The following is a 24995-nucleotide window of genomic DNA, read 5'->3' as shown; positions in this document are numbered from 1 at the left end:
ACCAAGTTTCTCTTTCAACTTTCGTCATCGCTCTTTCCAGTTTCTCCGACTTCAACATTTTGCTTACCTGGGGTCCAACAAATATACCACCCTTGAGCTTAGCCTCAGATAGCTTGGGAAACATGAGACAAATTTCTTGGAAAGTTTCGCCTCCAAAATCCAAAGCCTTCACAAACTGTTTAATTAACCCTAGCTTGATATGAAGTGGGGGTAATACAACTTTTTTCGAATCTACTAGAGGCTGTCTGAGAACATTTAACATTCCTGGCTGCAGTTCAACTCTTGGGGGCCAATGAACTTTATTATAATGATCATCATGAGCCCTGCTGTCCCATAAACAAAGAAAACAGGAATACTTTGTGTATCCCCCTTGTAAGCCAAGCAAAAAGGCTAGCATCTTGAAATCACCACAAACATCCCATTTGAATTCAGCATAATTGATTTTTTCAAGAAGCTGTTTGACATTATGATAGTTTTCTTTCTTCTGTACTGAGTGTGCAAGAGGCAAAGATAGGTTTTTATTTCCATTGTGGAGCAATACTGCTTTGAGACTTCGTGTTGAGCTATCTATGAACAGTCGCCATTCTGCAGGATCATGTTCGAGTCCAAGGGCTGTAAACAAACCAGTAACATCCTTACAATAACACATATCATCACTAAAATCATAGTAAATTTTAAATTCTTCATGTCGTTTCCGGTACACAGATGTCCTGCAGTCTTCTCCTAGTAGATTCCATTCTTTCATTATTGATGTAAGAAGCTCAGCTCCTGACTTAGTAAGACCTAAGTCTCTGATTAAGTCATCTTGCTCACTCTGACTTGGAAAGTGAGGCTCCGAAGTCGTTTTTGGTGCGAAATCTTCGTCTCCCATTTCATGGCTGCTGCTACCTGCTGACCCTTCAGATGAAATTTCCATTGCATCTTCCATCTGGAAAGAAAGAAATAACTAAATATAGCAACTTCAACAAAGACGAATAGCATTAGTATTCCATATATCTTTAGGAAAGTGAATGTATATTAAGTACTTAATATTGAAGTTAATTAAAAGTAAAGAGAGTATGATAAAAATAAACTTGCATTTTCTGGTGGTTGTGGTACTGGTAAGCTATCATCATGTGGGACAGGTGCTCTAGATGATGGTATGTCTGGATACTGCAGAGCTTGTCTTCCTTTCACTTTCCTGTACTTCGTCACATCAATCATACAAAAGTAGCAGTCGTCGTGATGGTTCTTCGGCTCTCTCCATATTCTAGGAATGGCAAAAGGCATTGCCCTTCCTGTACCTCTCAGCCATCCTTCTAGAGTAGATCGGCAGCTTCCACATATCACATGAGGTGCCCATGGCTTGTCCTGGTCACCCATGGGCATTCCGAAATAGAGTCTGTACGTTATCCACACTTTAGCACCTCTCACGATCTTATGTAGTACTTGTTTTTTCCCAATATAATAACCACACACATAGCAAAATGTATCAGGAGAATTTTCACATCCTCTAGTAGCCATCTTAACAGGTAAATAGTTCAGTCATTGATCTGAAAGAGAAAATTAGACAAACATTTAGTAGCAGACCACATAACAATTCCAAAATATACATGGTAACATTGAAATTATATGTATTTCTATAACGGTCGATGATACAGAAAAAATAATTGCATATTTGAAATCAGCAGGAAAAATGGAGTAATAAACTCTAAAGAAAATACAATAAACAAAACTTTTGAAAAATAATGTTACGTTGTGTAATAAATTAAATTAAACCATTTCAAAGGTGACACATTTTAAAAATGTTACATGTCTTGGAGAGGAAGGTCTGTAAGTCCTCCGAGGTCGTAAGTTCTCCGAGGCAGTAAGCCTTTCGAGGCTGTGAATTCTCCGAGGGTGCAAGTTCTCCGAGGGTGCAAGTTCTCCGAGGGTGCAAGTCCTCCGAGGGTGCAAGTCCTCCGAGGGTGCAAGTCCTCCCAGGGTGCAAATCCTTCCAGGGTGCAAGTTCTCCGAGGGTGCAAGTCCTCCGAGGGTGCAAGTCCTCCGAGGGTGCCAGTCCCCCGAGGGTGCAAGTCCTCAGAAGTTGTAAGCCCTTCGAGGCTGCAAGTCATCCGAGGTCGAAAGTCCTACGAGGGTGCAAGTCCTCTGAAGTTGCAAGTCCTACGAGGTTGTAAATCCTCCAGGGTAATAAATCCTCCAAGGTAATAAGTCCTCCAAGGTAATAAGTCCTCCAAGGTAACAAGTCCTCCAAGGTAACAAGTTCTCCAAGGCTCCTCACGTTGTTGCATCGGCCATTGATATTGGCTCAGGCGAGAAACCCGCCAGCTAACAACGGACCCTCAAGTGAGGGAAATTCTTCTGGCCCCAAAAGTAGTGATCGAAGAAATTAACAACATATATCCATTTCCATCTGTATACGCAACCCAGATATGTTCAATATTGGGTGTCATGACATATATATAAATCTATCTATTATATATATATATATATATTATTTGTACTATAAAAAATAAACTGTGACGGTTTTGACGATTTTGACGATTATACGACTAGGTGGTCGCCCAGTGCCTAGCACTTATATGGTAAATCGCGGACACCCGCGTCTTCGTATTAATGTAAAGGTATTTCGAACTTACAGGATGAAATTTTGTAGCACGTGTTGGTCGACGAAATGCCAGGGGAACCCGACGCCGTGCAGAAGAAGCGGCAACGCCACTTTTGGAAATGGGTGACATGTCAGAAAAAAATTCAAAAAGCCGACCTACAATCCAATAAACGGTACCTTTGCCAGCTAAGGGCCGAACACAGCAAAACATTCCCATTTCTATATACTACAGTCAAACATTTCTCGACAAAAGAGTCGGTAAGACAGTTTCACCGAAAAGTCCTTAAGTTTAACAGCACTCTAAGGGAGTCAAAAGACTTTGAATATTGTGATAAAATGTTTGATGAATTAGATATTTTTGACGGGGAGATCACGGACGTTGTTTCCGACAATTTTATGAAATACTATTTTGCCGGATACTCAGGCTTTGTGAAGAATGGAGGTAAATCTGGCCATAGAAACTATCAGATGCACTACCTTGATATGACGTATAAAGCGTTTATGCGTACCAAGAAACGAGTGAACAAGTATGTGTGGAACAAGAAGAAACAAGAAGAAAAGAAGAAACAAGAGGAAAAGAAGAAACAAGAAGAAGAGAAGAAACAAGAAGAGAAGAGAAAACAGGCCGAAAAGAAACAAAAGGAGGAAAAGAGGAAACGAACCGAAAAGAAACAAAAAGAAAAGAGGAAACAACAAGAAAGACGGATAGCCAAGCAGTTGGAGAGAAAGCTGAAGGAACAGGAGAAGCAGGATAAAAAAAAAAAAAAAAAAAAAAAAATGTTTGTAAAAGAGCAGTTACGCGAGAAAAAGGAAGAGGCAAAAATATTTCGTATACAGAAAAGAGATGAGAAAACGAAAACAGCGGCAGCGAGAAAAAGGGTTAGAGCAGTGGTTCTTAACCTTTTTACTACCACGCCCCATCTAGGAACTGTTCTTTTCCTCCACGCCCCCCTTGCATCTATAGACCCCCCCTTGCAGGGAGGGGGGTCAATACATTGGAAAATTTGTATGGCTGGGAGACTTTTGAAAATAAAGTTAGTGACTACGATACTTCTGCATTATCTCATAAACTTACCTCTACATTACTGACCCATTTCTTCTCAAGAAAATAACATGTAACTGGTCAAATTTCTACTTTTCTCCTGAGCCTCGCGCGCCCCCCCTGAAAATCACTTACGCCTCCCTAGGGGGGCACGCCCCCCAGGTTAAGAATCACTGGGTTAGAGCAATTAAAAGGGGTGTCTTAGAGATTGATACATTAACCGAGGAAGATAAAAAGTTGTTGGACGACGATAGGGAAAACCGTAGACAACAACGCAAAAAGGAAAAAGAGAAGGGTGATCGTAGCAAGCCTATTGCAGAGCTTATAGGCACACTTCGCGAAGGACACGCAACTAAGATCGATACCCATTCGGTCGGCAGATTAGGGGAATTCAAATGTAAGTACTGTGACGTACTATTATGGAAAGATGAAAGGAGAAGTATTTGTTGTAGTTCGGGCCAAGTTCGTACACCATTTCCATCAACAATCAAAGATAACGCCATATACGCTTTATACGATGGAACATCTAAACTCTCAGAACATTTTTTGAACAATATGGTGGGCTTCAATATGTTGTTCTCTTTTGCCTCTTTTAACACTTCGAATAAACTAGAGAACATGGTCGAGGCCGCATCGTGCTACAAGATACAAGGTAGAATATACCATAAAATTGGTCCACTGAAGCCAGAATTATTGGGAGAAGGAGGTTTTTTTAATGAAACGGGTCCGAAAAGAAAGGCGGGAAAAGCTTTCTGGAAAAGCTACAATGACTCTTTTCTCGACCTATATTTTTACCACGATAGAGATCAGCAAATTAAACTTAGAACAAAGAGAATGTGCACGGATTACTCAAAGAAAGGGAATAAAAACGTGAAAGTTAAAACAAGACGGCGTCGCGAAAGAGAAGAAAAAGAGTTGAACAAAAACGAAGAAATAATTACGCTGCTTTACGAGTATATGACTGCCAACAATGCTTGCCTGACAGGTATGCTAAAAGAACTAGATACCGCAAAGGAACTAATAAGAGTTCACGTAGAAAAATACGGAAAACTCCCCGAGATGTCTATAACCTTGAAGGCTGTTGAAGGGATAAAAACACGTGAACATAAGGGCGTTTACCATCTTCCTTCGTCGTCTTCCCAGGTTGGAGCTATCGTTATTTTCGATTCGGAAAAGGACAATCTATGTATAACAGTTCGTTCCCCGAAGCCAGGTACGAAATACCAACTTAGAATGATAGCCCATACCAATTTTTTTTACGATTCTTTTCAGTACCCTTTGTTAATCCCTAACGGAGATATAGGTTACTCCTTCACAATGAAATGTGCCAACAGTACTTTAAATACTCTGACTTCCTGCATGTTTTACGCATCTTTGTATATGGAGAGGGAAGGTGTTTATAATTACATGACCAAATGCAGAAGGCTATTCCAACAATTCGTCGTCGATAATTATGTAAAAGTTGAAACTGCCAGGCTATCTTTTATAGAATTTAACCAGAATAAGATAAGAAAGGAACGTGCAGATATCTTACGGTGTGACGACGGAAAAAGTACTGGACAAAGAGTGATAATTCCTTCATCATTTGTAGGTGGACCAAGATACATGAATCAACGTCAACAAGACGCACTCGCGTTCGTTACCAATTACGGTTCTCCGGACTTTTTTTTATCACTTTTACTATGAACCCTCGATGGGAAGAGTTGAATGAAGCTATTGAACAAACAGATTCCAGCTCTGCTTCAAGACATTGGAGCGATAACGATAGACCCGATTTGGTTAGTAGGATATTTAAGCTGAAAGTCGACAGCATTATGGATGATTTAACTAATAAAAACATTTTTGGGCGCGTTAAGGCTTTCCTCTATAGCATTGAGTGGCAGAAAAGAGGTCTTCCTCACGTTCATATTCTTCTATGGATGGAAGAACGAGTTAACGCCGAATTGGTGGGCAGTGTCATTTCCGCCGAAATACCAGACAAGGAAAAGGAACCAAGATTGCACGATATTGTCACAAAATGTATGATCCACGGTCCGTGTAAAGTCTTCGCCAAGTCCCACGTATGCTGTCAAAGAAAATCGGTAAACGGGAACGACAAAGGCCAAAAAGGCTTCCCCAAACCGTGCAGGAGCGATCTTCTCTTTGGACTAGTCTAGTCTATTAAATTCGGGAGTGAAGCTCCCACGGGCTTTTAAAGTGAGCCCGTTTGGAGGGTGACTTGTACATATGAGTGTGTGTGGGCCCAACCACACACACTCATACATTCACAAGATGTGCACACGCATACAAAATGCGCATGCACATCTCAGTGAATGCACCCTTCAAAATGTAGCTGAATATTGATAATAGTGAACATCTAACGTATATAATGTAAAGGAAGGGGGGGTGATTCAATGTATGAGTGTGTGTGGCTTTGGCCACACACACTCATACATACATTAGATGTGCATACGTATGCGATATACGTATGCACATCGCTACGAATCACCCTTCCGGACAGAGAGACATATATGTAAAAATTAGAAGTGGGGGGGGGTGATTCAATGTATGAGTGTGTGTGGCCTTGGTCACACACACTCATACATACATTAGATGTGCATAGGCATGCAGTATACGTATGCACATCGCCATGAATTCACCCTCCCGGACATGAACATACATATGAAAATTAAAGGGGGGGCTGACACTCCACCAGCCGACGCAGTTCAAACGGACTTAAGTGGCTGCATAGGCGGCGCACAAGACCCTCAGATGTTGTCGGAGGCCCTCTCCTCAGAAAAGCAGTTGCGGGGCAATGCTTGAGGTGGTGGTCAAGGGTGGCTTCGGGGTGGCGGCAATGATGGCATCTGCTCTCTTCGGTCGTGGCGTTGGTCTTGATTTGCCAGAAACAACGGTCCTCCAGCCGCAGACGGAAAAGCAGAGTTTCCACTTTTCTAGGTGTGGAGCGAGGAAGTACAAGGGGCTCGTAGTCTGTGACTGCCCTGTACCACCTCGCCCTCTCTGACACCTCTGCCTCCAGTCTGTGCTCGAGGAACCGTTGTACCTGGTTAAGAGCCCTGGTGCGTAGGCGCAACTGATTTCTGCTGAGAGGGACGACAACATCGACTTCAGGTCTTTTGCGCGCCGCTTCTGCTGCGGCGTCGGCTAACTCATTACCTGGGACACCTACGTGGCTTGGCACCCAGTTGAGCGTAACACTCCTGCCTTGCTAATGCAGCTTCAGCAGGAGTGCCAGGATGGAGGTCAGTAGGCGTACATTGTCGCTGGGCTGTATCGATTCTAAGCTGCCTAGCAAAGACTGTGAGTCCGTGTGGATCACCACAGGACCAACTCGTGATATTAGAGCATGCTCTAAAGCTCCTTGGACCGCTATGGCCTCAGCTTGGAGAGTGGACGCATGATCAGATACTCTCCTACCGTAGGTCAAACCATCCGTCACAAAAGCAGCCCCCGCACCGCGAGGCCTGTTGGGGTCTACGGAGCCATCCGTGTAATAGACCGCCGTTCCAGGTCTCGACAGTGCGCAGACGCCTTGTAGGGCCTGCGCTCGTACTCTTTCCTGGTCACATAACTTCTTCTTACTGGGAAACTTTGTGACAACGAAAGTTGCAGGTATCGACAGCCATGGTGGTGGGGGCTTGAACTCTGGGTGAGGAGAGTCCCTACCCTTCTCAAGGAGAGTGCTGGTGAGCTTGAAGGAGTCCAGGATCCCTGCCGCCTGTGCCAGCCAGGTATCGGAGTGGATAAAAGTACCCAACCGTCCCAGAGCTGTCACAAGGCTCTGACTCAGCTCAGTTATCCTGGGGCTCTGGACCAACTTGGCAAGAAAGTCGACCTCCAGCCTTCTGACCCGTGATGTTAATGAAGGCAACGAAGCCTCCATTCGGAGGTTAACGATCTTAGTCCAAGGTTGAGCTCCTAGGATAATCCTTGCTGCGGCATTTTGGCAAGGCTCCAGGTCTTCAAGCTTGGCAGTCGCCACATTTATGAGAGCTGGGGCAGCGTAGTCCACCAGACTGCGGACTGCGTGCACATAGAATGTGCGAAGGACCCGATGCGTGGCACCGAGTGCCTTCCCCGTCATTGCTCTCATAACTGTGGTTCTTGCCTTCAGTCTCTCCTTGAGATAGGTAAGTTCCCTCTGAAAGGTGAGCCTCTCATCAATCCAGACCCCCAGGTACTGATACTGGTGGACCCAGTCCAGCCTAAGGTCCTGGATGGTGAGGTGCTTCCCCTCTGTCCTGAGTCTCAGTGCCATAGCTTTCGACTTTGTAGGGGAGATCTTTAACCCCAACCTGCTACATTCCGTTGCCACAGTGCTTAAACAGCCGTTTCCCAGTAATTAAGAGCGCAATGTCATCTGCATAGCAGATGACCTTGCACCCTTGTGGTAGAGGTAGTTCCAGAATGTTGGAGACGAGCACATTGAACAGAGTGGGGCTGAGGACCCCCCCCCCCCTGTGGAGTGCCATTCTCCAACATTCTGGCCTCTGATATGTGACCTTGAAAACTTACTTTCGCAGACCGGTGACTGAGATAGTCAGCAATCCAAGAAAGCAGCTTGCCTTTTACGCCCTTGCGAGCAAGGGTGTCTAATATCACAAGTGGACTGGCCAGCTCAAACGCCTTTTCCAAATCCAAAAAGACCACAATGGACGGTGTTCCACTGACAGCATTGAGGAGTGTTGCTATACTGTTTGCTGTGCCAGTGCCTTTGCAGTAAGCATGGATATGCTCATGCAATGGGCCCAGTTTCCACAGCAGCCTGTTTAGCACCATCTTCTCTGCTGTCTTCCCCATGCAGCTTGTCAGGCTGATGGGGCGGTAAGCACTAGGTTCCTTTGGCTTTGGAATTGGCGTTATGATTGCCGTCTTCCAGGCTGTTGGTAGCTTGCCAGTCCTCCAAGACGCGTTTATCACCCTTAGAAGTGCCTCGTCACCCGCTGGCCCAAGGTGGGCCAGCATGGAATAGGTGATGAGGTCCTCTCCAGGTGCCGTGTCTGAGCTGGTCTTGTGCGTGACCCGTAGCTCCTGAAGCGTAAAGCTAGCGTCAGTATCATCCGACCGACTCACCATGTCCTCAACACCATGGCGCCTCACTCCTTGGAGGTCCTGCAATGTGTCTTGAACACACTGCGGGAGTGAGGTGCTGCTGGAGCGAGAGACAAACTCCTGCACCAGCCGCTTCGTCTCAGCATCAGGGGCATGATGAGTGCGTCGTGGTTGAGTCCTGCCAGTAGCCCTACGGAGCTTAGACCACAGCTCTGCTAGGGAGGTATGAGCAGTAAAGCCCTCACACCATTCAAGAAATTTAGCTCTTCTGGCATCTGCAGCTATGACGTGAGTGTCATGTACTGCAGCGCGCAAGTTGGCCAAATTAGTCTGAGTTCGGCGCCGTCGGAAAACACGCCTAAGCATGTTCACCCGATGGTTGGCCTCTCTCACCTCGGGGGTGTAATACCAGCTGTTCTTATGTTCTCTGGGGGACTGGCGAGTCTTTGGGATGGCTCTGTTGGCAGCCACCTGAATGGCTGCAGAAAAGTCAGCTTCCAACGTTTCCACGTCCTGTGGTGGGACGTAGGACGCTGCCCATTCTTCAACAGACTTCTCAAACACTTGCCAGTTTGCCAAAGCTGTCTTCCACCTGGGAACAGGTAATACAGCTGGTATGGGTGGTGAATCCCGTATGTGCACCGAGACACCGAAGTGATCGCTAGTGACAATAGGATGCACCTCCCAGGTTACCCTAGGGAGGAGAGTGGCCGTCGCCAAGGTCAGATCAAGTCGTCCACCTTGCACGTGCGTCGGATTTCCATCATTCAACAACGCAATGTCAGGGCATTCATCTAATACTGAACTTAAGTGGTGCCCAGCGACATTGGGCCCATGGGACGACATCAAAATATCATGGTGGGCGTTGAAGTCCCCTCCTATGATGAGGAGCCTGTCCGCAGCAAGAGTACATACCTCTCCAAGGTCCAGTTCCGCTCTCAGGCCCCTGTATATGTTGTAGATGGTGTACGTTTCGTGGGCCCGATGAAGTCGAACCGCAAGAACTTCTACACCATCCCCACATGATACAGGGTCCGTGATTTCACTGCAGGGGATGGATGATTTGACTAAGATCATGCACCCCCTAGCAGTGAGTGAACGAGGGAGGGAAAAGATGCGATATCCCGGAAATCGCACCTCGTCGCTCACCAATGTCTCTTGGAGAAGCATGATATCGTAATCATGCTCTTGCGCAAGCGCAAGGAGATACGAACTTTTACTGCGGAACCCGTTAAGGTTCCACTGTAGCAACCTCAAGTGATTATTGAACAGGGCGATGTTCTTCCCTGTCAGTTTCCATGACGGTCTCATCTTGTTCTCCCCGGTTAGAGGACAAGATGGGTTGCGACTTTGAAACAGTGGACGCCTTTTCCTCCTCATCAGAAGAGGAGTCTTCAAGCCTCAATGCGAATTGGCGTTGGGGCCTAGCAGAAGACACTCTCCTGTGCTTGGAAGAAGTGGGTGTGTCTTTCCCAATGGTGAAGGCAGGTGTGGCAGGCTTGGGGGAAGTGGAAGGGGAGGAGGAGGAGGTTGAGGAAGAGGAAGAGGAAGAGGTGGTTGAAGAGGCGGGGGAGGAGGCAGGAGAGGAGGAGGAGGTAGAGGGGGAGGGAGTCCTCTCCTTTCGCCTAGGGTTCCTCTTCTCTTTTAGGAGCTTGAGCACATTCTTAACAGACCTGTTCACCAACTCCAGCATTTTGCCTGTGTCATCCTCGCCAAAAATCGAGGCGACAGCAGACACGACGCCAGTCACTATCAGCTCGATGTCATCCTCCCTGAGGGGGATGACATCGGACGGATATTCAGGTGGAGAGGACCGTCGGTCATGTGCTCATGGGGTTGGTACGGGGGGGCGTGGGTTTGGCTTTAGATTTAGGGGTGGGATTAGAGGCAGGTGTGGATTTGGAGATGGGTGCAGGTTTGGAGGCGGGCACGGGTTTGGAGGTGGGAGCGGCCTTTTTGGGAGCTGGTTGTGTCTGTGTGGGAGCTGTCTTCAATGTTGAGAAATGCGCCTGATTGTTCAAATCAGGAGCACTGTGTGTAGGTGGTGGTGGTGCAGTGGCAGGAGAGTGTTTCCTGCTGCCCCATACAAATGTTCCTGGGGGGGCAGGTATGAAGTCCTGCTGCTTCTCAGTCCTCTCCTTTGAGGCAATGGCCTGCATTTGACGCACTGCGCACCCGGTATTCCAGGCGTGGTGCTTCTTCCCACAGTTCGGACACTTTGGAACAGTCTCAGTGCCAGCTTTGAACTTGTCGAGACAAGTCTCAGTGGCATGAGGCATGCTACAAATTCCGCACCTGTGCTGTTTAGCTGTGCACCTCGCCTGGTGATGACCGTAGCGCTGACACTTGAAACAACGGAGAGGATCTGGGATGTACGTTCGTACATCATGCCTGCCATACCAACCCAGGTCAATCGAATTGAAAGGTTCGCCTTTCACAGTGATAAGGACCTGGCGTGTCGGACGCTTGTCCCACCGTCGCATTCTCGTGGCCGCGATTACTTGAGGATGGTCCTCAATAACCTCGGTGTCGAAAGAGGTGTGGAAATCGTGCACCACGAGACGATGCGTTCGGTCTTCCGGGTTAAGCCGCTCTAGGTTCAACGGCTTGCCATCGAGTGACTTGATCCTCTCCAACTCCTTGACGACGTCATAACTGCTCGGTAGCAAGAGCACGTTACCGTCGCCAAGGGGTCGAAGGGACAAGAGCTGACCGCGGAGAGGGCCCTTCTCGAGCGCTCTTACCACCTCAAACGCGGTGTCGTACCCCGCCGAGGGTACAACCTTGAAGGTGGGGAGCTTGCCACCCTTTGAGCTAATCGGGGCCATCACCACAGCAGCTTCGCCACTCGGTGGAACCGGTGAACCCGGAGCGCAGCGTCTCTTCTTAGACACGCAGGTCCAAGATTCAGTGTCCGCCATGGCGGCACTGATAACGAGAAAACCTAACTTGAAAACCTATACCTATAATCCTCAACAACTTAGAGAAAAAAAAAATCGTAATCTAAGGGGCAGGGGTTCGCGGGCGTAAGCTAGCGCGTTCTTACTGTCTTCTCCTGTCTACCTGGTAAGCAGTCAATCGAATAACGAGGCTCGGTTGCGCGAGGGTGCGCGAGACCGGGCTAAATGCTTGAAGAAGGGTCCCCCCTCTCCCGCCGTGAAAGCGATTTTTGACAGAACCGCAAGGGCTACGCTAACCGTGCAGGGAGAGTTATGTGGGGCATAATCCTGCCAGAGAGAGATTCCTCGGATAAGGGGGAATTAGCTCGGGTAGCAGTACTTTCGTTATGATAATCGTTAGCACACGATCAGAGCTAGCGACTAGGGTAAACGTGGCTAAATCAGTCGAGTTTAAGGTGATGAAGATACGCAGCGAGGATGTCCTGTCCATTCAGAATCAGTCTTCTCTCTCTTTGGACGTAACGGCTATCCTTTATACAGAAGAAGAGCCGTGGGAGAAGGCGGACACTCTTTCGACGTGAAAGTTAAAGGAGAGTTAAAAACTATTGATAATTCGTGGGTTGTACCTTATAACCCGTATCTATGTCTGAAATATAACGCTCACATTAACGTCGAGTGTTCAAATTCCATTAAATGCATAGCCTACGTTACAAAGTATGTAAACAAGGGTTGCGACCGTATTTTGTTTTCTAAGACTGGGGAGAAAGATGACGATGTCAACGAGGTAAGGGGTTACCAAGAAGCACGTTATGTCAACGCGAATGAAGCAACTTGGAAGATTTTCAAATTCCCCATTCACAAGAGTTACCCTTCTGTATTTTCGCTTGACCTACATCTACAAGGCGAAAATGAAGTTTTTTATCAAGAAGATATGACAAAAGAGGTTATCGACAAGATCGAAAAAGACACTCAGCTGACAGCATTTTTCAAAATATGCTCCCGTGATGAGTTTGCAGCAGGGCTCTACTATCACGAAATGCCCAATTTTTTCGTTTACAACAACAATAAGAGTATTTGGGTAGAACGTCGAAACAAAAGTTACGCTCTAGGAAGGATAAGGGCTGTAACAAGCGAAAACGCCGAACTCTTCTATTTGCGTCTTCTTCTTACGCATAAGCGAGGATCCAAGTCTTTTACAGATCTTAGAACCGTAGACGGACACGTGTACTCTACCTTCAGGGAAGCCGTGAAGGCCATGGGTCTACTGAACGACGAAGATACGTGGAAACAGACTATCCTAAAGATAATCAACCACACAAACGATCGAAGACAGCTGCGGGCAACGTACGCAAGCATGCTGGTGTTTTCTTCCCTCGAGGACCAGTCAAATATCTGGGAAGAGACCAAAGATCTGTTTTCGAGCGACTTTCTTCATCACAGAGGGTTAACAGAGTACAACGAAGAAATTTATCTGGATGCCTTAGACGATATACAGGAAAACGTGTGGAACTGTGGCGGCGGCAGGATAGTTAATTTTGGCCTCCCTCCTTCTAGAGACGGCGAAAAGACAGCAAACGTTATACGTAGGGAGAAATCGTATAACAAAGCTAAGCTGGAAGAAGAGGTTAAAGAAAAGACGGTTCTCCTAAACGATAAACAACGGCAATGCTACGAAACCGTGATGGCGCGCGTTGAGGGAGACAAAAAGTATCGTGATAACGGTATCTTCTTAGACGCTCCTGGAGGCACGGGAAAGTCTTTCGTGCTTAACCTTATCCTTGACGCGGTTCGTTCAAAGGGAAAGGTAGCCCTGGCGGTGGCGTCCTCGGGCATCGCCGCAACTGTTTTACACGGAGGAAGGACAGCACATAACATGTTTAAGATTCCTTTAATGAGTCATATCGAGGTTCGTGCCTGTAGCGTAAAGAAAAACTCAGAGATGGCAAGGTTACTGAAGATGACGTCCGTTATAGTGTGGGACGAAGTCGTAATGGTCAACAAGAATACGATCATCATCATCATATCTTGTCGCACCAGAACCGTGTCCATATAAGGGCAGTTTCATTTGCTTCCCTAAGGTCTTGGTCGGAGCAATGGGGACTCAATGGACATTCCCGGAGGACGTGGACCATCGTCTGTACTTCGCCACAGGGACATTGGGGGCTATTGGTGTATCCCCACTTGTGTTTGTTTTCTTTCGTTTTGCCCACCTTGGCTCTTCCTCTGTTTAAGGTAACCCAGTCCTTCCTGGTTAGGTTTGCTCCTGGGGGCAAGGTCTCGTTTGGGCATGGTATGGCCTCGTTATGGCCCAGATTGTCATATTCCTGCCAACATTTTAGTCTATGGGCCACAGCTTGGGTTGGATCCAGTCCCTCCACCGTCATGAAGCTTTGGCGAGACTTCAGTCTCTATCCATCCTGAAGGTGACCGTATAGTGGATGCCTGGGATCATTTTGTTGTTTATATTTTTCTCTCTTGGTAATTATTTCGCGCCGAATGTGGGGAGGTGGAATCCCTGCCAGTCTGTAGATAGTATGTAATGGCGTTGGTTTTAGGGTACCTGTAATTATTCGACACGACCTGTTCAGTTCTGGATCTATTTTGTGTGCATGGCATGACCTGGCCCATACTGGTGCGCAATATTCTGCAGTGGAGTAACACAGTGCCAAAGCTGTTTGTCGCAGGGTGTTTGGATCTGTTCCCCAGCTGGTGGTGGCAAGTTTGCTGAGGAGGTTGTTTCTAGTTGAGATTTTTCCAATCAACTTGTTGATATGCTCTTTGTAAGAGAGAGTCCTGTCGAGAGTAACACCTAAATAGACAGGGTGTGGGTGGTGTGCCAGATCAGTGTTGTTCCATCTGATTCGTAGCTCTCTCTTGGCTTGGTGATTTTTAAGGTGGAATGCACACACCTGTGTTTTGTTTGCGTTCGCATTGAGATGCCACTTTTTGTAGCACGTGGAGAGTGTGGTTAGGGCCTCTGATAGTCGGTCTTCGATGGTGTTGAAGGAATCAGACTGAGTGGCAATGCACAGATCATCTGCATAGATGTACCTATGGGTATTCTGATACTGTGGCTGGTCATTGGTATAAATGTTGAACAGTGTTGGAGCCAACACAGATCCTTGTGGGAGTCCGTTCTTCTGGAAACGGTACCTGTTTTTCTTGCCATCCATTTCCACATAGAAACAGCGGTTTGTTAGAAGAGACTGGATGATGTGAACCAAGGTGTGATTCTGTAGTGTTTTGGCGACTTACAAGAATACGATTACAGCATTGGATATAACGTTAAGAGATATACTGGAAGTTAACAGTTTCAAGGGAGGAATAGTTTTCGTTTGCGCGGGTGATTTCAGACAGATTCTTCCCGTTGTAAGAGGAGGTGGAAAGAACGATGAACTAACAGAGAACGTTAGACTCACTGTTAATGACGCTAAAAATAAGAAATTCGCTAAAAATCTGTTCAGGATAGGGACAGGAGAAAGTGGCTATTACATGCACTTTCCTGAAAATTTTGGAGTGTTGGTTAGAGACCGTGAAGAGTTGGTGGAAAAGGTCTACGACAACTTTGAAAAAAAAAAAACCACTTAAACGCCTCTTACTTTGAGAAAAGGGCTATCATTTCACCTACAAACGACGATGTTGACAGAATTAACTATATCGTATACGACAAATCAGACAAGCCAGAGAGGGTCTATATGAGTGAGGACATTTCCGTAGAAGACGACATGGAAATTCAACAGTCCGTATACAATGCAATGTCAAGTCCTTCCCTCCCGCCCCATGAATTGAAGTTAAAGATAGGTAGCATTATTATGGTTATCCGAAACATTTGTCCGCCAAAATTGTGTAATGGAACTCGAGTTATGGTAACTAACTTACAGAAGAATATTATCGTTGTCAAGATTTTAGGAGGTGCGTACAAAGGTGAACAAGTTCTGCTTCCGAGAGTAACGTTAGAATCAACAGATACACCCGTAAACTTTAAAAGGAAACAGTTTCCCGTTAAACTAAGTTACGCTATGACAAAAAACAAGTCCCAGGGACAAACTTTTAACCGGTGTGGCCTCCTTCTCGATTCCGCACAGTGCTTCGCGCACGGACAGCTTTACGTTGCGTGTTCCCGGGTTACCAGCTGGGATTCCTTAATAGTGTACACTGGCTGGAGTAAGGTCAATGATACGCACGAGTTAAAACCGGCACGAAATTGTGTATATAAAGAACTTTTCTGTAAATCTTTCAAAGGTGAAGAAGCTGTACCAGAAATAACACCTGCTTCCGATAGCGAGGAACTTCTAATTGCTAAGGAGGAACCAGAGCACGGAATAACTGTTATTCCAAAATCAATCTTTTCGATTTCCGAACAAGAAGCCTTCGCAATGATAATGCCAAATTTTTCAGACAACGAGACCAGCGACGATGAGTCTGAATTGGCCTCTTAGAAAAAATGAAAGAAGAAATGAAGAAGGGGTAAGAAGAAATGAAGAAGAGGCAAGAAGAAATGAAGAAGGGGCAAGAAGAAATGAAGGACTTCATCGTGAAGGCGGTAAAGATATGGAGTGACGATGACAATGATGATTCGGAAGACGAAGTTAGAACTCCACCACGTAAACGACCTAAAGCGTCCAAAGATGTTGTTATTACCGGTACTGAATAAAAAACCTGTATGGGTTCCTCTCTTTTATTAACCGGAAACACACACACACACACACACACACTTACATTAAAACAATGAGGGCGGAGCCCTGGGGCGCGAACAGCGCCGCAGGCCAAGCACCCGTGGCGGAGCCACGGCCGGCGTCAGCCGGGTGCTTGTTATTACATAACTTTGATAGTCATTAGATGCACCCGAGCACTTTTATTTCTTATGTGGCGACGCGCCACTGGTCTAAACCAGACTGGCCGTGACGCAATTAGTTTTAATTTGGGAGTAAGTCTCCCACGGGCTTTGAGGGTGAGCCCGTTTGTAGGGTGATTCAATGTACGAGTGTGTGTGGCTTTGGCCACACTCACTCTTACATTCCTTAGATGTGCATACGTATGAAATATACGTATGCACATCGCAGTGAATTCACCCTTCCTATCTATCAGTGTAATACATAATAATAATTATATGAAATATTTATATGGGGCTGACACTCCACCAGCCGACGCAGTTCGAATTGACTTAAGTGGCTGCATAGGCGGCGCACAAGACCCTCAGATGTTGTCGGGGGCCCTCTCCTCAGAAAAGCAGTTGCGGGGCAATGCTGGAGGTAATGCTTGAGGGTGGCTGCAGTTCTTGCATCTTCTTTCTTCTGGGGTGGAGTTTCTGTTTATTTGCCAGAAACAACGGTCCTCCAGCCGCAGACGGAAGAGCAGAGTTTCCACTTTTCTAGGTGTGGAGCGAGGAAGTACAAGGGGCTCGTAGTCTGTGACTGCCCTGTACCACCTCGCCCTCTCTGATACCTCTGCCTCCAATCTGTGCTGAAGGAACCGTTGTACCTGGTTAAGAGCCCTGGTGCGTATGCGCAACTGATTTCTGCTGAGAGGGACGACAACATCGACTTCGGGCCTTTGGCGCGCCGCTTCTGCTGCGGCGTCGGCTAGCTCGTTTCCTGAGACGCCCACATGGCTCGGCATCCAGTTGAGCGTAACACTCCTGCCTTGCTAATGTAGCTTCAGCAGGAGTGCTAGGATGGAGGTCAGTAGGCGTACATTGTCGCTGGGCTGTGTCGATTCTAAGCTGCCTAGCAGAGACTGTGAGTCCGTGTGGATCACTACAGGACCAGCTCGAGATATTAGAGCATGCTCTAACGCTCCTTGGACCGCTATGGCCTTAGCTTGGAGAGTTGACGCATGATCAGATACTCGCCTGTCGAAGGTCAAACCATCCGTAACGAAAGCAGTCCCCGCACTACGGGGCCTGTTGGGGCCTACGGAGCCATCCGTGTAATAGACCGCCATTCCAGGTTCCGACAGTGCGCGGATGCCTTGTAGGGCCTGCGCTCGTACTCTTTCCTGATCACATAACTTATTCTTACTGGGAAGCTTTGTGACAACGAAGGTTGCAGGTATCGACAGCCATGGTGGTGGGGACTTGAACTCTGGGTGAGGAGAGTCCCTACCCTTCTCAAGGAGAGCACTGGTGAGCCTGAAGGAGTCCAGGAGCCCAGCCGCCTGAGATAGCCAGGTACCGGAGTGGATAAGATTAGATTATCCACCCGTCCCAGAGCTATTATAAGGCTCTGGCTCAGCTCAGTTATCCTAGGGCTCTGGACTATCTTGGCAAGAAAGTCGACCTCCAGCCTTCTGACCCGTGATGTTAATGAAGCCTCCATCTGGAGATTAACAGTCTTGTTCCAAGGTTGAGCTCCTAGGATAATCCTTGCTGCGGCATTTTGGCAAGGCTCCAGGTCTTCAAGCTTGGCAGCCGCCACAGGTATGAGAGCTGGGGCAGCGTAGTCCACCAGACTGCGGACTGCTTGCACATAGAATGTGCGAAGGGCCTGGTGCGTGGCACATAGTACCTTCCCTGTCATTGCTTTCATGACTGTGGTTCTCGTCTTCAGCCTCTCCTTGAGATAGGTCAGTTCCTTCCCATGTTCCCCTTTCTCATGTAAAGGGTGCTACTTAAGTTGCACGCTCTCTCTTAATTGTATCTACTGAAGATGATTGCAGTTTGCAATCGAAATATATAGATTCCCCGTTTCCTGTCTTTTCTACTCCAACAGTGGTTTTACCGTGATATATATATATATATATATATATATATATATATATATATATATATATATATATATATATATATATATATATATTCTTTAAGGCATATTGAATTGTATGCAACAGCAAATTGAGCTCTGATGAGTTTCCGATGAAGAGTTTCAAGTCTTCTAAACATCTCTCTAGCATGGAGAGGTAAAGAAAAAACCAAGTTGCCGATAGAAGCCATCTAATGGGTAGAACAGGATACAAGACGTTTCGCTAATCACAGTTAGCATTTTCAATTGTGACAATAGCAAAGAAATGGATGATTATAAATACAGATACACTAGGAAATACAGATACACTAGGAAAGATTAGGAAGAGGTTGGCCGTAATTTGGTCTAAAACTGGAAAAGGACACGTTGAATATCGGGGAAGGGCACGCGGGAAGGGTAACTGTGACCACTGGGAAAGGACACTCAGATGCCCGTTACTGTGGCCTGGGTGTCCGTCGCACAATTGAAAATGCTAACTGTGATTAGCGAAACGTCTTGTATCCTGTTCTACCCATTAGATGGCTTTTATCGGCAACTTGGTTTTTTCTTTACCTCTCCATGCTAGAGAGATCTTTAGAAGACTTGAAACTCTTCATCGGAAACTCATCAGAGCTCAATTTGCTGTCGCATACAATTCAATATGCCTTAAAGAAAATATTTTGCCGCGTTACTCCAATATATATATATATATATATATATATATATATATATATATAAAAATATATATAGACATATATATATATATATATATATATATATATATATATATACATATATACACACACGTCGGTCAAAGTGGCAGCGAAGTTCGGACTCAAGTTATCCAAGAATTTCGAGGATCACAAGGAAGTACCTGTGTTGTATTTATAGGAAAGGGGAAAGCTCGTGGTGTAGTGGGAAGGTGATGAAAAAGAAGGGGAGGGATTACTGAGGAAAAGAGGAAGGGGAAGATTGGGTCCAGGAAGGCAGTCGCCATATTATCTTTAATCAAATGTTTTTTGTTACCAATGCCAATTAATACACACTATCTCACATAAAATCCTCAAAGAATTGTAATATTTTTTAAAACTACTCGTATTCTATTCCATCTTACCTTGAAATTCAAAGAAAACGGTCCAGTAATTAAATGGAAACAAAATTAGAATAATAATCCCACAAAAATCTTAATAAAAATTAAATCATAATCCCACAAAAATCTTAATAAAATTTAAATCATAATCCCACAAAAATCATATAGATTTAGATAAGAATGCCATCAGGGTGTGTGAGATTTTAAGGGTGTGCGCATTTGTTAATTTTTTAAAATAAGGCTGTGAGTATTTGTCCGAACCCCATAGACCTCCTAACTTCAGCATTGAGCAGACTGATTCCCTGATTCATGAAATTCGCAGGGTGTCCCAGTACAAAAACGTTGTGATCGTGGAAGATTTTAACATTGACTGGAAATTTTAGTAGGAGATCAGGAAGTGAAATTTTCCTTAGATGTGGTGCAGGATAACTTCCTAAAACAAATGATTACCGATCCTACGAGGGGAGAGAATACTCTGGACTTACAACTAATAATGAGCACCTAACGAGTAACGTAAAAATGGGAGATAGATTAGGCTCTAGGGATCATCAAGAAATAAGATATATTATTTGGGAAGAATGAAAAAGTACGAATAGAGCGGATCCAGAGAAAATCATATAGGACACTCCAGGCCCGTTTGCATAATTGCTGAGATAGGTACAATAATGAAGATCTGTCGTCAATGCAACTACTTGCCGACTGTTTCTATTTTGTACCGTTTTAATCTTTTAATCTTTTCATCCTGTTTTGCCTCCTTTTATGTTGTCTTTTAATTTAGAGGTTTTCATGACGAATAGTACTGAATAAAGAATATAAAACTAGTATTACTACATCCTGTGTCTAATAATTTTATTTCATGACGAAAACGCAATAAAGAATTATTTCTATATGAAAATTATTCTTATTATATCCAATGCATAATTTTCATTTTTAATTGCGAGTTCTTTCAAACTTTGAAAAAAGGAGTTGGGGCGCAACATCTCAATATTGAGCAGTTGGTGCGTACGAACTACCGATGAAGTAGATTCGCCCAAATTTCTGGGGCGGAGTTGGGGCGCAACAACTCAATATTGAGCATGGACTACCGATCTTCTGGGGCAAATGGACTTGGGCCACATCGTCACTGGGGCGGATGGACTGTAAACCCAGCCAACACCTTTTGCCCTATAGGAACCTCCACGGCATAATGAACAAATACAATTTCCTTTTTTATTTTTTATATAATATATAGATATTTGTGTATAATTATTTGATCTGTTATTTACATTTGTTGTTTATAATGTCACAAAACACCAGATGTCGCAAATCTCTGGACAGTGGAAAGGAGAGGATGGGGGTTGGAACGGGCGAGGGTAGATAGCTACAGTGGGAGCCGAAGTCCAGAAAATTTGCATCACCGACCGGGACCACACACGCTTCCCTCTGAGCGGCGTGTACAAATTTCAGTACTTGAAAAGGGGATACAGAATGATCCAACTCATTTAGCTAATCACAACCCTGGGATAATTAAATAAACTAGAAGAAATCGATTTAATGGAATAATTTCCTCAGTGAATACAATTAGAAACATGAAATAGCGCTTTAGCACAGTAAATACACATAAGGAACACGAGATAGCGCTTTAGCACAGTAAATACACATAAGAAACATGAGATAGAGCTTTAGCACAGTAAATACACATAGGAAACATGAGATAGCGCTTTAGCACAGTAACTACACATAGGAAACATGAGATAGCGCTTTAGCACAGTAACTACACATAGGAAACATGAGAGAGCGCTTTAGCACAGTAAATACACATAAAGAACACAAGATAGCGCTTTAGCACAGTAACTACACATAGGAAACATGAGATAGTGCTTTAGTTAGTCACATAGCTTCCAATCTTCACGGATGTGTTCGATAAAGCCGGATACCTGTGAACACCTCATCATGGTGGGTATGATTGATGGTGCCGGATTCACAGTTCGCTGGATGACGCCACCACAGTCAACTCACTCAGAGACCGATCAAATCCGATTCACACGTCATAAACTCATCACCTCCTACAGTTCAATAGTATAACTCTCACATGAGTCAAAAGTATAATGGAATGTTCCTACAACCATTAAATGTGGTCAATGTAAGTTTTGTCGCGGAAGCACTACCCGCCTCTCTCTAGCTTCTTATCGAACTAAACTCGTCGGTGATGGGCACGGCGGGTAAATTGCCAAGTTTTATAGTTTCAAATCATTGCCTCCGAAGGGTACGGTGTGTAATGAGTCTGTAGGAGTCGATTCATCTCTAGCAATCCCTTTAAGACAATCACTAGAGACGAGAAAATATTATAAATCCTAACTAACCTAAGTAGTTAACCTAATTACATAACTTATATGAGAGATGGCAAGTGCGCAGGGATTGAAATTTCAAACCGTTGAAACAGATTCATAAGGTGATACTTAGTTGAAATGTTAATTTGTACACAAGACACCAATTTATAATTACCTGGTGGAACAATAAATTCACAAGGGTGACATACTCCAGGTTCAACCCTTAAACATTCGTGACATATCCGTATTTCGTCATCAATGGGTATCGTGTACAAAGGGCGGGACATTCCTATGGATAGACAATTCTTTAAACTCGTTAATGATTCACAACCAATGGCCAAATTGGAGATACAGACAATAAGAATAATGGCGAGTAAAATAACAAGTTGTTAAAGATTCTAAGAATTCTGGTCATTTCACAGAATAGAGGAGATGACAACTTATAGGAACGAAAATACAACTATAAGCCTACTGTAACGGCTAGGTCCTTGAACGAAAGTATTTACAAATTATGGTTTGGAAACAGACGTGGAATTTGGGAATGGATGGTGTGTCACAACCCCGAAAGTTGTGACACCAGATCACGTTCTGCGGCTAGAAACCTAGCCGAATCAGTTGATCACAGCTTTATGAACATCAATAACAGAAACGGATCACAAGACGACGTAACTCAAACTCCCCCCCCCCGACACCCCCCAATCTACCAATACCGCTCCATCTGCAAATTAAAGCCATATAAACCCAACTACAACCCAGACCACTAGCCAACCCAATACCCCGCAGGCACCCACTCGTTCTCCAAGACCAAACCCCTCCCAAACCCTCCTACACTAATTCATAACCACTACAGTATACCCTTGCAACCACAAATCCTGATATCTCTACTTTTTCAAAAGCAAATGGCATTACCATCATAGACTACATCACATGTGAAGTCCACTTCGTTAACAATGATATAACCCAGGACAAACCCAAAATATGTATGTCAAAAAGTCTCGTCTTAGAATCTATTTCAAACATTTGTAAATATCACTAAATTCACCAGCTCCCCACCAAAATGACAAGACTACTATATAACAGTATTTCGATATCGACATAATGCATTTTCTCTTCGTTGTCGCAAGACTACTCTCTCACGCACTAATGATACCTGTCTACTCCTATAATTTAGACCTTAACTATTATTTATATTTCCTCCATTGCACTGCTCTCATTCACTCCTTTTTTCTCCCCTGATTCGCTCGCCACTGTCGTCCCCTCGACCGACGCCCCTTCCTTACATTCTATAGGGTAACCTTTGCCCCCGTGCCTCATGGGTGCCAATTGCGCAGCCATACTCACCACATTCACGCTTGTTCACACCACATACTTGTTATATCATTTGTGCAGCATATGTCTTACATCAGTATTTGCAACAAATTTTGTGTGGTACAAAGCTTACTTGTTTCAAATGCTAATTAGGAAAAACACAAAATGCTGCCACCCCGCCTTTTCTATCCCCCGCTGGATTTTTCCACTGCCTGCTCTGAGAATGACTGCCTACCAATTGCTAAATCTATAGGAAACTATAAACATTACTTAAACAAGGAAAATAGATATAATCCAACCCAAAGTTAGCAAGTATGTCTTTGACTTGAGAAGTGACATGTTTTATTCCAAATTGCCACGCAATTTTATTTAGCCAGTCAGATGGGTAAGAACCATCCTGATTACTACTGTGACTACAAAAAAGAATTGTATGTTTTATTCTAGTTCTCACCAAAATAACACATGCAAAGTTGTGAAATATACATAATGACAAACATAAAAGTAGCCTTTACATTACATGGATGACATGATATGAAATTCAAAGAATGCCTGATCAGCCTCAGATTAGTGTGCGTTGGTGGTGTGATCTCCACATAAAGTGAAGGATATAAACAAAACAATAAAAATACAATGAGCAGTGACCAAATTGGTTCCCTGCCTTGTTGATTGAAATCACCGAAAGAAAATAGAGGATGATATATTTACCTAATTGTAGTTTACAGGAAAGGAACAATGTTCGTTGGATCCCGTCTCCTGTTCTCTAATTTTCTAGCATACCTAGACCCAAATCCATGTACAGTTCCAACTTAATTTATATCTTTGATTTCCAATTATCATATTTAGATTTGAACTCTTGTTTGAGCTTGGGCTATATCACCTAAGCTATTCCACATATTCATTCACCTACTGTATATGGAAAACTGTATTTCTTCACACCCTTTCGACATGTGGTCTTCCTTAATTTACTTCCATGACCTCTTAAAGCCCTCCCATCTTTAATCAGATCTCTTCTATTAATGCAATCTATCCTCTTTAGAGACCTGTGTCCCGAAATCCCTGGACAGCGGAAGAAGGAAAGACGTTGACTAGCATGAGAATTTCTCACACATTGGGGAAATTGGAGAAAGGGGATAGCTGCAATTGAGAGCCAAAGTCCAGGGAACTTAAAGAACTACACGCGGTCCCTTCCACTGCAATTGCGTAGTTTCGAAGGACCAGAGAAACATGCTTCTCAGAAATGGAAGGGGAGGGGGTAACAAACTCGTGTAAATCACAGTCCTAATCTAGGTTTGACAAAAACATTAAGTAATTATTGGACACTTATTACAATTTAAGATGTCTCCACAAATCAGTAATGTGCAGTCAAGATTAGACAAATTTCTATATTAACTTGACAATTATTGATGTAACATGATCAAGATTAGGAAAAAAAGGCATAAGCTATTTAGGAGGAAACATACATGGAGACTAAACTAACATACATTGGAGACTAAACTAACCCTGCGCGCTCTAGTCCCTAAGGTGAAATGACACAAATACCTCGCTCCTTTCTTGTTGATATGTTGCGCTAGTAGGTAGATTCTTCTAATGGAGAAGTGCATCTACACGAACGGGATGTCCTCGATGCTTTGGCAGGAATCGTAGGGTCCAAGCCACATCCTTCGCGGACGACGCGTGGTCATTTCAGAATCCTAAGTTTACCGTCCACCTGGAGTCTATCCTTTCTTGACTCCCACATCCGATTAAACACTGTTCGTCGTAATCCACCGGCCGATATCGTGGATGTCTCAGGATTCGAAATTCCCTACGTCGAGAATGGCGGGGGGTCGCGTGCCATCTCCTGCGAGGGGCATCCTAGAGACGAGGCACAGTCACTTTCAGAATTTTTATTCCACAGTTCACTTAGTTCGTCCGGGAATTTCACTTGTAATCCTCCATGTTCGGACAAAATGGTCACATTCTCATTCCTGAAATACAATCCAAGACAG

General features: G+C 44.6%; 1 protein-coding gene across 1 annotated transcript; it reads left to right on the top strand.

Annotated features, from left to right (window-relative positions):
- The first annotated feature begins 11967 nt into the window (after nucleotides 1–11967).
- LOC143039273 (uncharacterized) lies at nucleotides 11968–14889 on the top strand. The gene is made up of 3 exons (XM_076209145.1): nucleotides 11968–12006; nucleotides 12336–13568; nucleotides 14821–14889. Exons 1-3 carry the CDS (start codon nucleotides 11968–11970, stop codon nucleotides 14887–14889), a joined length of 1341 nt encoding a protein of 446 aa, XP_076065260.1.
- Nucleotides 14890–24995: the final 10106 nt, after the last annotated feature.

Source organism: Oratosquilla oratoria, chromosome 26 (genome assembly GCF_046742065.1).
Source record: "Oratosquilla oratoria isolate Oo_2021 chromosome 26, ASM4674206v1, whole genome shotgun sequence".
NCBI classification, from domain to species: domain Eukaryota; kingdom Metazoa; phylum Arthropoda; class Malacostraca; order Stomatopoda; family Squillidae; genus Oratosquilla; species Oratosquilla oratoria.
The sequence above is the reverse complement of the archived record's forward strand: the minus strand, read 5'-3'. Positions and strand labels throughout refer to the sequence as shown.

What these genes read in the sequence shown, in the direction of transcription:
- LOC143039273 (XM_076209145.1), top strand. Translation starts at nt 11,968, where the DNA reads ATGATAATCGTTAGCACACGATCAGAGCTAGCGACTAGG. An exon ending in GATCAGAGCTAGCGACTAGG is followed by an intron (nt 12,007 to 12,335) that starts GTAAACGTGGCT and finishes TTGTTTTCTAAG; the next exon opens with ACTGGGGAGAAAGATGACGA. An exon ending in TTATAGTGTGGGACGAAGTC is followed by an intron (nt 13,569 to 14,820) that starts GTAATGGTCAAC and finishes GTGATTCTGTAG; the next exon opens with TGTTTTGGCGACTTACAAGA.